The sequence below is a fragment of the Ptychodera flava genome, assembly GCF_041260155.1.
Source record: "Ptychodera flava strain L36383 chromosome 23 unlocalized genomic scaffold, AS_Pfla_20210202 Scaffold_23__1_contigs__length_28996876_pilon, whole genome shotgun sequence".
NCBI lineage: Eukaryota > Metazoa > Hemichordata > Enteropneusta > Ptychoderidae > Ptychodera > Ptychodera flava.
In genome coordinates, this window is record NW_027248277.1 from 2,420,048 (window position 1) to 2,435,869 (window position 15,822).

The 15,822-nt window shown below is 36.6% G+C and overlaps 1 protein-coding gene and 1 long non-coding RNA gene across 5 annotated transcripts in view; one reads left to right on the forward strand and one right to left on the reverse strand.

Moving 5' to 3' along the window:
* Positions 1 to 15,822, reverse strand: part of LOC139123485 (uncharacterized) — a 71,186-nt gene that overhangs the window by 30,364 nt on the left and 25,000 nt on the right. The window lies entirely within an intron of this gene.
* LOC139123466 (zinc finger protein 37-like) lies at positions 2,750 to 8,386 on the forward strand. The gene is made up of 2 exons (XM_070689618.1): positions 2,750 to 2,894; positions 5,308 to 8,386. The coding sequence occupies exons 1-2, from the start codon at positions 2,826 to 2,828 to the stop codon at positions 7,204 to 7,206; spliced, it is 1,968 nt and encodes a 655-aa protein (XP_070545719.1). The 5' UTR covers positions 2,750 to 2,825; the 3' UTR covers positions 7,207 to 8,386.

Sequence of the window (15,822 nt, forward strand, 5' to 3'; positions counted from 1 at the left end):
AATTTTTACTCATATAATTCACTTGGTTCGAGGGATCTGGTCTGAGTGAAGTCAGATGTATGCTCATTATCTGAGTGCATGGCTGACAGTTTGTTTACTATGTATGTTCATCAAAATGAACTTTCCTTTCATAAACTTGATGTATGGACATACATGTATTACACCTACGAACAGATTAGTCAAAACATACTGCCGCACACAAGTGTTTTCCCTCAATTTTCGTTTTTACAAACTTCAAGCAAAGACGGGTTTCTTTCCTGGTATCTAGATTTACAAAGCAATAGATTGGCGTAGTGAACAAGTGTCAAGGTGTAAAATTTACACGACCATCACTGCAGGTGAGCGGCTGTGTAGAAGGGCGCCCTCACGAGTCGAATACTTTCTACTACTTTTGTTTGACAAGGAACTTTTCACTTCGCTCGGCGATTGCCAGATATCCTGAATACAAACTGTACGCCCTGCTTAGTAACAACTCTGACAAAACCTGTTTTAGAGTCAAACTGGAAATTACATAATCTTGTACTGTACATAATATTTATGTGAAAATTACATTAATTTTGCCTCAAATTGATTTTGAAGTAAATCTGGACAAAGAACACACGAAAACGACATTGACGATTTACTGAAAGAAAATTATCGAACATCCAATTATTGCTCTTCAAAACTAAACAAAGGAGAGACAAAATTTCCAAGTTACCTGCTCGAATTGATGATTTCAGTGATTTACCAGTGCCTATTACCGTTGTCTCGTCTGTTGATTGATTCAGAGGTGACATTTCTGCTGGCGAGCTACATGGGCTTTTGAACAGAACTTTACCCTGCTTTAAATTTTTTCCAAGTACTTTCTGCCTGTTGTCATCAAGAACCTTTGCAACATCGAGAATGACTTTTTCATTTCTCCATTTTCACACTTTCAGCTTTCTGTTCATCTTCTTCACATTTAGCTGATTACAAATTCCAGTTTTGATTTTCAATAGAATACTGTCATGTGTGCCTGGAACATGAACCTTGTAATGTCCTAATCCTTGGGAAAAATAGTGAGTAGTGGTACTGCTGTCGCATGTTGATTATTGCATGAGCTGTTCAGTCAATCATTTCAATCTTTTTTTTTCAATATGCTATACATATATATATATATATATATATATATATATATATATATATATATATATATATATATATATATATATATATATATATATATAAGGGATGCTGGAGAATTGATTTTACAATGTCATCTCTACAACGTTGTTTTGTGAGTCGCGAAACTCACTCATCAGGAGACTAGACTGGAATGAATCTACATATATATACATCTACATATATTGTTATGCAACAACTGTCAATCTCAACCAAAATTCCACCACCTGTGTAACCAGCGATGTTTAGCCCATGTAGATTCACTCCAGTCTAGTCTCCTGATGAGTGAGTTTCGCGACTCACGAAACAACGTTGTAGAGATGACATTGTAAAATCAATTCTCCAGCATCCCTTATATATCTCGCTCTACTTTTGTATTGAGCACTTTGTATCGGACAAGTCGAACCGCATACTTCGTATATATATATATATATATATATATATATATATATATATATATATATATATATATATATATATATATATAATATATATATTTAAAAACTATCTACTGTTGATTGACCAATCAGAGTGCTCAATTCAGGGTGTTTTATCTACTCATAAAGCCTTGGTCACCAAATTCCAGAAACGAATGACAGCGCCGTAGTAAAGTACTGTCCAATCAAAAGTGAACATGTCATATTCTGTAGACATCTGGTACGTTTTAATATTCAAATTTGGTAACACAGCGGAAACCAGCTGCAACACAAAATCTGCTGTGCCCTAGGGCATTTATATAATGTGCCCTGGGGCATTTATAGGATGTTCCATTACATTGGAAGGCTATTTCACAAATAAAAGTTTAATTCATATCCTAAACATGTTACATTGACAAAGGGGACGGTTGACATAAACACATTGAAAACGAAAATATATCAGTTAGGGGCGATAGTTTTTAAGTCGGATAAAACCCTCGTACTCGGGCTCTTCTGGTATATAAAGTCCACCCTACGATAAAATGTCTCGGCCTGCGGCCTCGACATTTTATCGTTGGGTTGGACTTTATATACCAGAAGAGCCCTCGTACTCGGGCTTTATCCTATATATATATATATATATATATTTATATATAAACACAAAATTACTTCAAGTACTTCTGTCTGATGATTGCAGGATGCATGAAACTTAAGTAACAGATATCATTACTTTTTACTTGAAGTAATTTTGTGTTTTTATTTATAACGCCCTGCTTTAGCATCGAGCATTATAATTTCCCACGGGGACATCTGCGTGTGTGTATACATTTGTTGTTTGTTTGTTTGTTGTTATTTATTCAATGTTCTATGATATTGTATGTTTATTTATCTTTGTTTCTGTTTGTCTGTATGTTTGTTTGTTTATATTTATTTATGTGTTTGTAGGTGTTTGTGTTTTGGTTTATTTATTTATTTACTTATTTATACGCTTGTTTATTCGTTTTTCTCTGGCTTCCCTGTGGTTCTACACTGGCTATCGAAAATCAAGAGCTTTTCCAATTTAAAAACTGGTAGCTTCAGAGATTGTGCTTTCACCAAGCGCTAGCACCGCACCGTGGAGTTCCTGAAGCATGCGCAAACAGCATCGCGTGTTACCTTTTGGGGTTCAAATAAAGAGTTCAAAGTTGAGTCTGTTTTCTGCATTGTCTTGCATGACGCTCTTGTCAAGTCAAGCCGAGGACCTCCGAGATATATCTCGTATAATCAACCATGGCGTGGCATATCTCGAAAACTTCAACTTTATCAAGGGCGGTCATGATAGACTCACTCTTTGATAGGGTAAGTACAGTTCTGAAGACATGTTAGCAAGATTCCAAGCGGAAGTAAATGAGGAATGGAGAGAGACTTCGAGAAAGTTGTTTACACATGAGGGTTAATGTTACTTCATGGATGTAGTAGCTACTACCTCCATGGTTACTTGTAGGACTTGAAAGAGACCGACGATTCACTTGCATCTCCATGTAGACAAAATACATTTCTCGTCATGCTTTTGGAAAACAGAAATAACCAACCGTGGCCATGGGGTGCCAAAATAACTGTAGTTACAATTGGGTTTCCTATGTATAACGGAGGAAAGGCCCGATCGATCTTTGCTGCGAATCCGTAGCCTCTGCCACTCGGGTAGCTTGGTCATTGGAGTGGTAGGCCCACTCCCAGCAGAACACGTCAAGGAGTGGCAGGGCTCGTTTTCGCAGCAAGATCGATCTATGACTTGGCAGTTGTTCTCTTCGACAGAAACACCTTTTTCCCAGGCACGGTCCCTCCTTGCTGCGAATCCGTAGCCTTTGCCACTCGGGTAGCTAGGTCATGAGTGGCAGGGCTCGTTTTCGCAGCAAGGTCCCTCCAGAAACGGTCAAGAAGCACTTTTGTTCAAAGGTGCTAATCACATACACAGTTGCAACAGTCCGCGTTGCGGTGGACCACGGTTTTGTGGAGGGACCGTGGCGCGTGGCCCAGGCCTTATCTCTCACTGGTATGGGGTTTGGTAGATCTGCGTACGATGCTGTGTGTTCCCGGTGTGTAACGTCAGAACACAGCATCATACCCAGGGCTAGGGGTTGGGTGAGGTACAGTAACCGTGCTGCAGCACTGCAGCTCGAAGTTTTGCTTGGGCATTTAGGTTGGATGGCAAACATTACCAAGGCAAAACCTCGAGCTAAAGTACTGCACCTAGGGGTTTGGTGTTATTACTGGCTGCACTTGTAGTGGGATGAACAGCCGGTAAGACAGTCCTGCCTCGCAGGGATGATTTGGGGAGGGGGGTTGGGGGGTTGGGGGTTGGTGCTTTGACCAGGAAGTTACAGAAATGAATGAAAACACTGAAAGTGGCAGACATTTGATTTCAGAATCAAGAATCAGTAAAAGGCTCAAACGAATGAAAAATGGAATAATTGTGCATTTTTTGGTGAAAACTTCACAGAATTTGATCACTTTGAAATTGGGTATATAGATTCCTTTTGGATGATGTCAGATTTGTTCAAACTCTGATGAAATAAACAGAATTGTACATTGCCAGTTTCAGTAGAAAAGACCCCACTTGTCTCATTGCATACACAGGTTCCTGGGGCAGATTGAAGTTATTAGCGTTGTTGAAATTTGTGATAAAATATGCAATATTTCAGCCTAATTATTGGCTTTTTTGGGTGAAAACACTTCTTCTTTCCATGTGTTGGTCTAAAACTATTTACAATTATGATTTACCACTATAGTTAAACTTTTAGTGTTCATGGTAACACAGGTTTTATTTTGACCGTTTTTGCGGAAAATGCAGACAAAGATTTTGCATATTAATTAAAGAAAAATGACGTCATTTGTGATCAGGGCTATTTTGCTATCTTGCAGTTCAAATATAGTAGATAGGGTTGTTCTATGTTCATTCTATTGTGAAATTATACCTGAAAACACATGTAATAGACTCATTTGTATATATAATCATAGTGTTGGAAAAATTATCGTCCTAAATTGTCAGCTTTTAATATTAATTGTTCATGTTCATCACCAATTCAACGGCTGATGTGTATGAAAATAACACAGCAAAAACTCTATCAGAAGTTTGGTCACATCTGTTTGATGAACTCTGACGCTAGATTGCGCTAGCAGGGTAATCTAAACACTTTAATGTTATGACAGCTGACTCAATAAGTACTTAGGTTTATTTGTGGTGGAACTTAAAGGGCCAGTAATGCTAACTTTTTATGATTTTTTTCTATATTTTTGTTTTTAATGTCAAAGATAATTTCTTGTTCTACTCCCTAAAGAATGTTGATATATACAGCATTCAACTTGTCCACTCAGCCTGTACGTGTGTAAACTGTGTTGTTATTGTTAGCAGTTGAATTCTGGTCTAGACTCAAATTCAAACGTAAACAATAACAATGCAGTTTACACATATAGATGCCATGTTCACAGATAATGAGTGTTTGAACATTCTTAAATTAGGAGTAGGATAATGACTTGATATTGACAACACACCCATGATGCTTTGCATGTTCTGGTGCGAATATTTTCTTCAAACATTTCCAATTAGTACTGTTCTTTTCACAAGTTGAACCTTATAGGCAGTAATTTTGACAAAATTGATTTGGATCTACAATTCAGATGACAAGCCATGAATACTTCATCTTGTTTTACATGCACAGTATCTCAATCAAGTACAAGTTCTATTCAAATCTATTGTTCTAACTTTTTCCAGGGTGAAGAATTAATGGAAAAGCTTGGATGTCAGGTGTTTATCCTTGTCTCAGAAGATGGAATCTGTTCCAATTTTATGGGAAGTGAATTCTTCATTAAAGATTTCTGCTCATCTGGACTGAAAATAAAACAACGGGATGTTCCCAGAATGAGGAAAAATATTCAGACACAACCAAACTTTTGGATTGCAGAAGACAATGGAACTAGTCAACAAATATTGTACAGAAGTAAACAACAAGAGATGGACAGTTATATGCAAAGTAATCAATCTATAAAGTGTGAAATGGTACAGACATCCCATTGCTTGTATGATACAATCTCCATGACAACTGTTAATGAAAAAGTTAGAATGGGTGAATGCCTTGCAACCAATGATATTTATAGTGCCATGGTAGCTGACTTGACAAGAAAAGTGTCTAACAACAAACACACAAAACAGCAGTATGTCTCTGAATCAGATGTTGCAACTCTTGATGAAGAGGAAAGGACAACTATTGTTTCCATGGAAACTGATGAACATTGGGAGAATTCTGACACGGAAACAATATCAGATGTGAATGATAAAGCAATAAGCACTGCAAATAGGAATAGAAGTGATGTAGCTTTGTTGCCATGCAACCAGAGTGATGATGAAGAAAGTGGTAAGAGTCCCCTTGATAATGATGTTGGAAAGGTCTTTGAAAACATTGAAATAATGACAAAGGAAGTAAACTTTTCAACACAAGAGGGCACTGTTCACAAACCAGACATGTCAAAGAAAAGTAAAATGACACCAAAACAGAGGACGAAGGCGAAAAAGACCAGAAAGAAGAAGAATTTGAGTAGCAAGGAAAAACACAGGAAAAATACTGGAGTAGTTCCTGGGCGGAGACGTCATACCCGTCCAAAGATAACTTCAGAAAAAGATCTTGAACATCACAGAGAAAAAGTAAACAAAATATTCACAGATGCTTACAATAATGCAGTATATTTATGTGAAAGATGTGGATTGTCGTTTAAGAGTTCCAGCAAATTAGAAGTTCACGGACAGAGAGCAGCTTGCTCTGAAAGGAAATGTCGATTTTGTGGAAAGAGGTTTCCATACAGAGAGTGGCAAGAACATTTGCTGAATCACCATGTGACAGAATTAATTGTGTATGAGTGCCATGTCTGTGAAAAACAGTTCTTGCATCGTTCAACGTTTCATGATCATTTGAAGGGTCATGAAGTGGATGGAAATGTTTTCACTTGCAAAACATGTGGAGCCACATATACATCATTGCCGTCTTTACGAGACCACAAAGTGAGACATGTCCGTTCAGAATTAAAGTGCAACTACTGTGAATATACGACTTTTACAAAATATCAACTTAACGTTCACATGAAACGACATAGTGACAGTGAAGCCTTTGACTGTAAATTCTGTGGTAAGCATTTGGTCAGTTCTACTTCTCTGAACACCCACATCCAACGATTTCACATTCAGTTTAAACATCAGTGTACAGATTGCAAGAAGGAGTTTGCATTTCCAAGTAACTTAAATGAACACATAGCACGACATCATCAGGACAACATCAATCGTTTCATCTGTGAGAAGTGTGGTAAAGGTTTTCACACTAAGACACTACTTCATGGCCACTTGAGACAAACACACAGTGAATGCCCTGTACAGTGTGAGGTCTGCGGGAAACAATTTAAACACCGCTCAAAGCTTTTGGTGCACTCGCGAATTCATAACAAAGACATTTATCAATCACACCAGTGTGAACTTTGCCCTAGAAAGTTCTTAAGTAGGTCAAAGGTTAAAGTGCACATGATATCAGCCCATTCTGATGAAAGACCTCATCAGTGTCAGCTGTGTGGGTATTCCTGTAAACTTAAAGGTAACTTGACAAAACACATGAAAGTACACAACAGATAGAGGGTCATGTCTTGCAGTGTGAACTTTGTAGCAGAAAGTTTGTGGGCATGTCAAAGGTCAAAGTGCACATAAGGTCAACCCATTCTAATGAATTGGTTTATCATAAGACTACACAACAGATCTTCCAACTTTGACCAAGTATAGCCATATTTTGCTGAATATTCAGGGTTATGACACTAAGTTAATGCACTCATACATTTTGTGTTGAGTGACATTTTGCTGTTTTGATGAGTGTCACAGCAACAACGCAAAATACAGACTCACCATGATGTATTTAAGAAATAAAGCACACCCAGCGACAGTATACCACGACATATATGCACGAGCGGTAGCGAGTGTAGATATGAAGTGAACTGGTCAAAATTATATATAGCTCGTGCATATACGAAGTGAACTGGTCAAAATCGAGTGGTATACCTTTGCTGGGTGTGATTTATTGCTATTATATCATAACAGTATATTGAAATGATGGCATGGAATGTCATAAAAAGGATTTTTGTCCTTGATGAGAGCTCGCGTGCTTGCCAGGCGTGGTTCAATTCTTTTTGCGTCTCGACCAATCAGATCACTGCATTTGCGCCATCAATATACAGGTATGATGTAATACAAAATATTGAAGATATTTCACATTGTAAACCCTTGTATTATACGTGGAGGTTGACCTCATTTCTTGTATTCGTATGATATGTGTAGCAAAATACAAGTGTGTTACTTTTGATATTATTTGGCAATAGGGCCATACCATTTCATTTGAGGGGTTGTACCCTTTCAATGAGAATATTTCAATATGTTTATCAAGAGATGTTTCCACAATTTGAAGGATACTCAATGTATTTACTCTTTGCAGTGGGAATAAAGTGAAGAATTGAAAGGCAAAATGGTGCTTTCTGTTTGAAAAATACTTAAGCCTTCGCAAGAGGTATGTGTAGTGAAAGTTTGAAATTGTTGAGTGTTTTTGTTATGTTTTCATAAACTGCATATTTTGTATGCTATAGCTTGATGTTTAAATAGGATTCTAAACTTGTTTGACATCACCGTGCGAACGTCATTGAAAACCACTATTTGTTTCCATACATGACCTTGGAGAATTAGCAAATGACGTTCATGTTTATTCTAACTTTGATACAAAGTTCTGTGCTGTCTTTCCCGCCGTTTTGGGAAATAAAAGCGAGGTTTTCCACGTTTGGCTTACCGCTCGTTTTTTCCATGTAATTTGAGGAGTTCTAGATCCTCTGTCCAATGTTTTCAGTAAATAGTTACGTGTTTATTGCTAACTATTTCAAGTCCGGCTGTCTTCTGACGTCCAATATGAAAGAAACTCCCCCCCCCCCCACAGTATGTGGTCTGTCAAAAATTGAGCCAAAATCAAAGTAATTTAATGTTTTTCATTTCATGTGTTTTGTATTTTTAGTCTCATAAAGTAATATTTCCAGTGCATCTATGAATGCATTCACTGTATGACCAAGAATATTGTGTTCTTTGACGTTCGCTGGAACCACTACATGTAATATGAATTTATTATCTAAGAAAGAAAATTCGGAGAGTTTCATCCATTGTGTTTATCAAAATAGTCAAAATGTAGTCAACCATGGATTGCATTTGGGAATTTAGAGGTTTGAGGATGTCATGCTATCCATCTCCATATAAAAGATGATTTGAAATAAACAAAATGATAATGCTATCTTTTTTACACATTTGTATGATGATACTGATTTGGCAAATATAAACAACACAACAACAATAACAACAAATAATTGTAGTGTATTTACTAAACCATAAAAGACAACAAATGAGGCTGTTTCAAATTTTATCATGAACAACTCATATAACCCTATGTTTCCTGTGTCCTTGAGTATATCACTCAGAAAACGATGAACTCAGAAACCAGTCAGTCAACTGACCCTATCTACACATTATATTACCGTTCCCTGTCAGTTGCATTTTAATTGGTCAAGCTAAACCATGTGACTGATCATAAATACACCACAATGGTGTTCCATTGTCTTTCACGTGGGAAGTTGTCATAAATTTGATGGTTTTCTTGGGTTTGTTGATAATATAATGGAAGTAACAGACATCGCCCTGACCATTAATGTTTATTTACGGTCGCGGGCGAGCGGAAAGCCAAAAATTAATGGGCTCGGCAAGCCTTCCCCGTTAATTTTTGGCTTTTCTCTTGCTCTAGCCCATAAATAAACGTTAATGGTCAGGGTGACACCTTTTATTTCTATAATCAAAAGGGATAAAAACTTTGATTCAACATTTCAATATGTCAAGTTTTTTAAGTGTATTCTTTGTCAGCGCTAATCAAACCACAGAGATGTTGGTCACTCAAAGACCAGTATCAGAGTACATTCATTAGTCTTCTGTTGCAGTTTTATCCACAAGACTGTAAAATACTGGGTCCACATCAAGTAATAACAATCCTAGGAGTTCTTTTATGAACTATGGGAGGGCCCTCTAAGATGTGAGACATCCACATTGTTTTTTATTTGGCAATAGTGGTCTCATGGTGTGCAGTTTTACCAAGGAGCAAGATACCCATTAGTCCATGGAACTGTAAATGATAAATTCACTGTATAGAGGAAATTGTATTTTATGGTTCCTAGATCCAGACTTCTATCTGCCAGTTATACCTCAGGGGATACGGCACTATTAGTCATACAACTTTATGATTATTAATACAGTAGATAAAAATTTAATATTTCTGTCATTATTGCATACTTACAAAGGAGCCCTACTGTACTCAAATCCTGAATAATCAGTTTTTATACCAAATTCACACATTTGTAGTAACAGACCTTGTTATTTACATATTTATGATAATGAACAATATTGATAAATATTTACTCATATTTCTGTCGCTATTGCATACTTGCAAAAGTACCCAACAGCACTGAAATCCTAAATGATGATCAGCATGTATGCCATATTGCCTAAATTGTATTGTAGTAGACCCTGAGAAATATAGTCAATGTAATTACACCTGTAGCATTGTGGTCACAATATTCCCTTGGACTGAAAATCTGTTGCCTGAGGGCGCTGTCTACACTACCCCTTTGTAAGGGAAGGGAGTGTAGAGAGTGCCGTTGAGTGACTGATGGATCTTTCAGTTTAATACGCCTTCTGTACTCCCTCTAAATCAACAATATTATCAACTGTATTCATACTCATAAATTTATTGACTTTTTCACTTTCTATGACTCCTTATCCCCCTGTGCTTGTTCTCAACCATCTCATACCAAAGACACTTGTCAAAATATATTAATTATTTGAGTTTACTGTTTCTCTATACAATGAATTTTTTGAGGGTTATTTTTCCGATCTCGAGTTTGTGTTATATAAAGTTTTCAAAAGACAAATATTTTATTTTTCACCAAAAATAACTTCAGTCATCAACAAGCTAAAAAAAGACCAAACATTAAATCCTTTTTAGCCAGGATTTTCAGAATTGCTCTGCCACAAATTGTAAAACTTAAAAGTTTATCTATTTACTATGCTTATTTATTTATTTATATATTCATTCATTATTCATTTATTCATTCATTTATTCATTACTTTATTTCCTTAGCCTCATTCAAGCTTTCTGAAAATCCCAACAATTCGTGGATTTTTGAATCAATTATGCCTAACGGCAGTTTTTTTATCACTGCATCTCAGCAGAATAACCTTAAAACTAAAAGCATTTTATTAAATCACTATCTCAAATGCTTGCTGTGGTGCAAAGTCAACTTTTTACCAATAATGCATTTCAGTGTCCTGTAGTTTGCCCGTTAACACAAGATAAAACCAATTTCCAGCAGTGAGAATTACTTATACAGAAAATTGTTAACCATAAGGTGAAAGTAACCTATGTTACGTTTCGCATTTGCATAATTCCTCTTTTGTACACACACACATACTGGTACATACACAACAGAAGAAAAATCAACCGAATGAGAAATATATATGTAAAACATGTTTAATATACACATACTGCAAATATAACAAATGTAATGCTGTCACTTTCACAAATATTGGAATGACAAAAAGGTTGATTCTTGCAATAAGGAGAAAAAATGTACCTTAAATACAAAGCTGTAACTTGTGGCAAGTTTTTCGGTATTCTGCTTCTGTATATCAACTACTATGTCTGACCCTAATCCGTTTGTCATGCTGAAATTTCGAGTATTCTTTTTGTCAACACAGCTTGTATGTGTGTAGTGATCATTGTTTATTGTTTACAAATGAATTCTAGTCCGGACTTGAATACAATTTTCAACAATAACAATGTAGATTATACTCATATAGGTTGTGTTGATATGCTAAATACTTGGCATTAAATTACAGTTAGGGATTCAATGCAGAAAGTGTAGGGAAACCACAAAACAAAAGTTCTGAGAAAATAGCCAAAAGATACAGCTTATGGAGCCTTAAATACAAAGTTGTAAATTCATCAGTCATCAACCAGGATGACTATTTCACGCATATATAAACAATACAAGTCAGACATTCCTTGCCACACAGCTGTCATGGTAAGACACACTTACACCAAATAATGAGCTACTGTAGCATCACATGCATGCTTGAAGGCAGAGTGTTGTGAATTTTGGAAACTGTATAAAGCAAAATGCAATCTACAAGATATATAATCTTGACGTTATCATAATTCTGTACCAGCATCCAAACATAAAGTTAGGATCCTTACACATTGAACTACATCATGTAATACAAATTGTCTTGTGTGATCCTCAGTATTCATTGAAGCACCTTTGAAATTATATGATGGTGAACTATAGGAGTGATACAGCATGAAGACAAGGACAGGAGAGAGAGAGAGAGAGAGAGAGAGAGAGAGAGAGAGAGAGAGAGAAACACTGTCATCACATGAAGCAGAGCTGTCTCTTTAAAGTTCTGACTAAAACAATCTATTTTTGTAAGCAGACAGACAGAAACACATCTCCTCTATTTTATTCTGGAAGGTTTCATCTCAAAATTACTCATTTTAACAATTTCACTATTGCATATATTTATGTTTTATTGATGGTGAGCGGGCTACCATCATTACCAGATGCTGGCTATACCTGTTGTGTGTTCAAGTACGTTTAAATAGATTTTCCCTCAGTTTACATAAATATCCACATGGCACATACATCACACTGCCAAGGTATCTTATCACTGTGTGCAGACTTTACGTGTGACTTCAGAGTACATTTTAGTCTAAAACATAATGAAATAATTCACATTTGAGTATGGGCTTTTCATGAGTATAAGAGCATGGGCTTATAAATGAGAACTCAGTTTGAAGCAAAGCCCACAAACATTGCAAATATATTCTGGCTCAGTAAAGTCCCTACGAAGATGCTTGCTATGTTCTAGCAGATTTGGTGTGGAAAACTCTGTTGCATTTTCTTGCAAGTGTATTCCTTTGACGACTCACCATGGACTTCTAAATGACCTGCCAAGTTACCCTAACTGTAAAATTTCTTTTCACAAAAATTGAAATTCTTGGTCAAAGTGAGCATCATAAGATGGTTAGACATCTGTGATCGTGTGTCAAATTTTTCACCACAGACTGTATAGACAGACAAAACTTTACTGTGCACTCTCTTTTCATTTTCTGAACTCATCCCTTGTGTTGTATCATCACTAATGGAGTTGTCATCATCACTGCTTTCATCATTTCCTATGTCACTGTTTCCATGGTAACTTGGTCCTAAGTTTGATGCTGATGAATAATTCTGAAAAACAGCTATGAGAAAATCACAGAGTATGAATCGTTAATGCAGAGCTAGTGTAAAATTCAGTAATGTCAATTTTATAAAACTTTTATATAAGCATCTAGGTCATATATGTCTTGTACCTTAAATAAACAAACATTTTTGGTAGGTTATCAGTGCTCAGTTTTTTACAATTTGGCAAAATGTAACCAGGACCTCACAATTTGCATACTCTCTCATAATTGTCATTTTTAGTGCTCTTCAGCAGGTGCCACTGACCTAGCCAGAGTGGGATTAACTCAAGTCCACTTCTGGCAGACTAATAAATCCAAAAAGTCCACAGATGTGTTTAAAAATGAATCAATTCAAGAACTTGCCTTAGAAATATGGCTTTACAAATTTCTGATAAGAGGAAGTGTCTAACTTCTGTGAGCAGATTCGAACTGTGCGATGCACGTTTATTTTTTCTGTGTGTGCATCCCTAATAATTATGCGACTGTATGATAATTTGGCATGGTACTTGAAAATTGATCATATAGATAAATAAATTTTTTATGGTATTGATGGTGGAACTAAAAAAAGATTTTCAATGCCAAGATTCCCCGGCACAAACGCTGTAGGTTCGAAATCATTTCCATATGAAAAGATACCTTACTTGAGGTGTGAACTGACTGTCAATCGGTGATTCCTCTACAAATATCATGGATGATGTCATATTCCACTACGGCCCAGAGGCGCCCCATTTTGTACGGTAATAGCGTCCCGAATTTTCGCCACACATACGTGGAGTGCGCGTTCAGAGAGTCAATTTCACCTCCCGCGTCATGTTGAAAATTTCGCCGTATTTCCTTGCTGCACATCTAAATATTAACGAAAGAGCAACAGGTCCTATTTCCCGTATATGCTGCCCTTACAATTATAATATTTTGGGAAGAATTTCACAAGGGAATTCCAAAAATACGTAAGCGATAAGAGACATATGCAAAATCAAGTAAAAACACAGTCAACAGCAAAACGATCTTCAACTCGTCATTTCATAAAAATAAGAGGGAAACTAAAAAAAATAAAACCATAGAGTTTTAGTTACCCTTCATAATATGTGTCATACCAAATATTATAAAAAATAACAGCGAAATGAAAAAGTTAAACCAACGTTTTTTTTCAGATGTATTTTTCATTTTACGATGTGTCTAATCTGCTCGATTTCCCATAGAAAACAATGGCGTTTAATGTACTGAACAGACCGTACAACTATCGCTCGTTCAAATTTCTCAATTCTGAACCAATTATAGTGAAAAGTGGCACGGTGTTTCCTTGATATATATACAAAATTGCTGTCGTTTTAGTTTTTTGAATTTCTCGACGAAACTTGTTTTAGTTGCAGTTTATTTTTCCGATCGCAGAATTTTTGCTCTTGCCCTCAATAAAATGGCCATCTTACGGCCTTTGCATATGCAGAATCAGGGTCTAATATTAACCCATTTTAATCGGTTAGCGTCTCTTAAATTGTACAGACCAAATACCCGTCAGGTTGTTGTAATTTATACCAAATTTTGGCGAATATAAACTATGAAAATTCCAGTAAACTGCAAAAATAACACAGAACAGAGGCGAACGGGCGTAGAGTCTCCACTGTAGTCGTGCAGTGAACGTTATCGATCGATATCCTTTTGTCCGAAATTGATACATTGTTGTCTCGCTCACTCGCGTGTAGTTCCCCGTTCACAATGGCGCCAAACTTCGCCGAGGTGCGCCAAAATGTGCTGAAACGTACGTAAAAGTATCACAAAAACTGAAAAAATTGTCGTCGATTTAATTTCAATACAGGAAACCAACGGCTACCTTGATGTTAAAGTGTATAAGTCAATATATGGGTTATTGTGGAAATGTTATGACGTAACCTCAACACACGAGCGCCCGGCACAAGCGGCGCCCAAACAGATTTTCGATCGATAATCTATTGAAAATAAATTGATACAATGTTCGCCGTTGTCAATAGCGACCGGCTGAGATCGCTGTTCGATAGAAGTTATGCTTCGCGGAATACCGTACACTGAGGCATACTTTTGGGCCGTAGTGTTCATAAACATTGTGATCTTCTGTTCTACTTGATCGGTAGTTTATTTACTCTCTGGGGAGTCATTATAAGCCGTTAATTCGGCAATGCGGAATTTTTCCGCTCTCAGGGATTAGTCTACCTACATGGTTTGTGCCAGCCAATCCCCTCATGCAATGGCGATTCATTATTTGTGACCGCAGCCTTATTCAAACTATGGATACCAAAGGCACAGTGGTCAGAAAGAATTTCGTGGATAAAACTTGAAATTTTGTTACCTGATTTGAAATACATCAACACTTATAAATAAAAGGATATTGCGTGTAGTTAGACTTGTTATGGAACACAGCCACGAATTTATTGCCCTGATTACAATCTGCAAATTTTATGTATACCCCCACCCATTTGGCATGCTCTTCTGGAACTGTACCGTTTGGCATTCTAGAAGACTATCCTATTATTTTCAAAGGGAAACAATAATATTACATGTAATATTTTAATTCCTTTGATCAATAATCAGATAAAAGTCAAATGCAACAATATTTCTTGTTGAATCTTGAGTACCACAAGCAAGAATAAACCGTTTCACTTGGAAAATGTCGAGTTGTCGCTATGTAACATCCCTAGCTAAAATGGAATGCGCCATTGGAAGATTGCCAATCATGGTCTTACTAACATTGAGAATCATGTGAGCTGATTGTTCTATACAGTCTGCTTTGGTATTCATAATTGATTTGCTGTATAAAGTTCATAATACTAAAACTTATAGTACCCCATAACTATAGCATTGTTATTTTCACAAGAGGACCACAAAGTACATAGTACATTGCTCTCTGTTTTGAGTGGAGTGATATGCCAACG

Bases quoted from the DNA above. Each gene is read 5' to 3' on its own strand.
- LOC139123466 (XM_070689618.1), top strand. From the start codon at position 2,826: ATGGCGTGGCATATCTCGAAAACTTCAACTTTATCAAGGGCGGTCATG. The intron at 2,895-5,307 runs GTAAGTACAGTT...AACTTTTTCCAG, and splicing joins TAGACTCACTCTTTGATAGG to GGTGAAGAATTAATGGAAAA.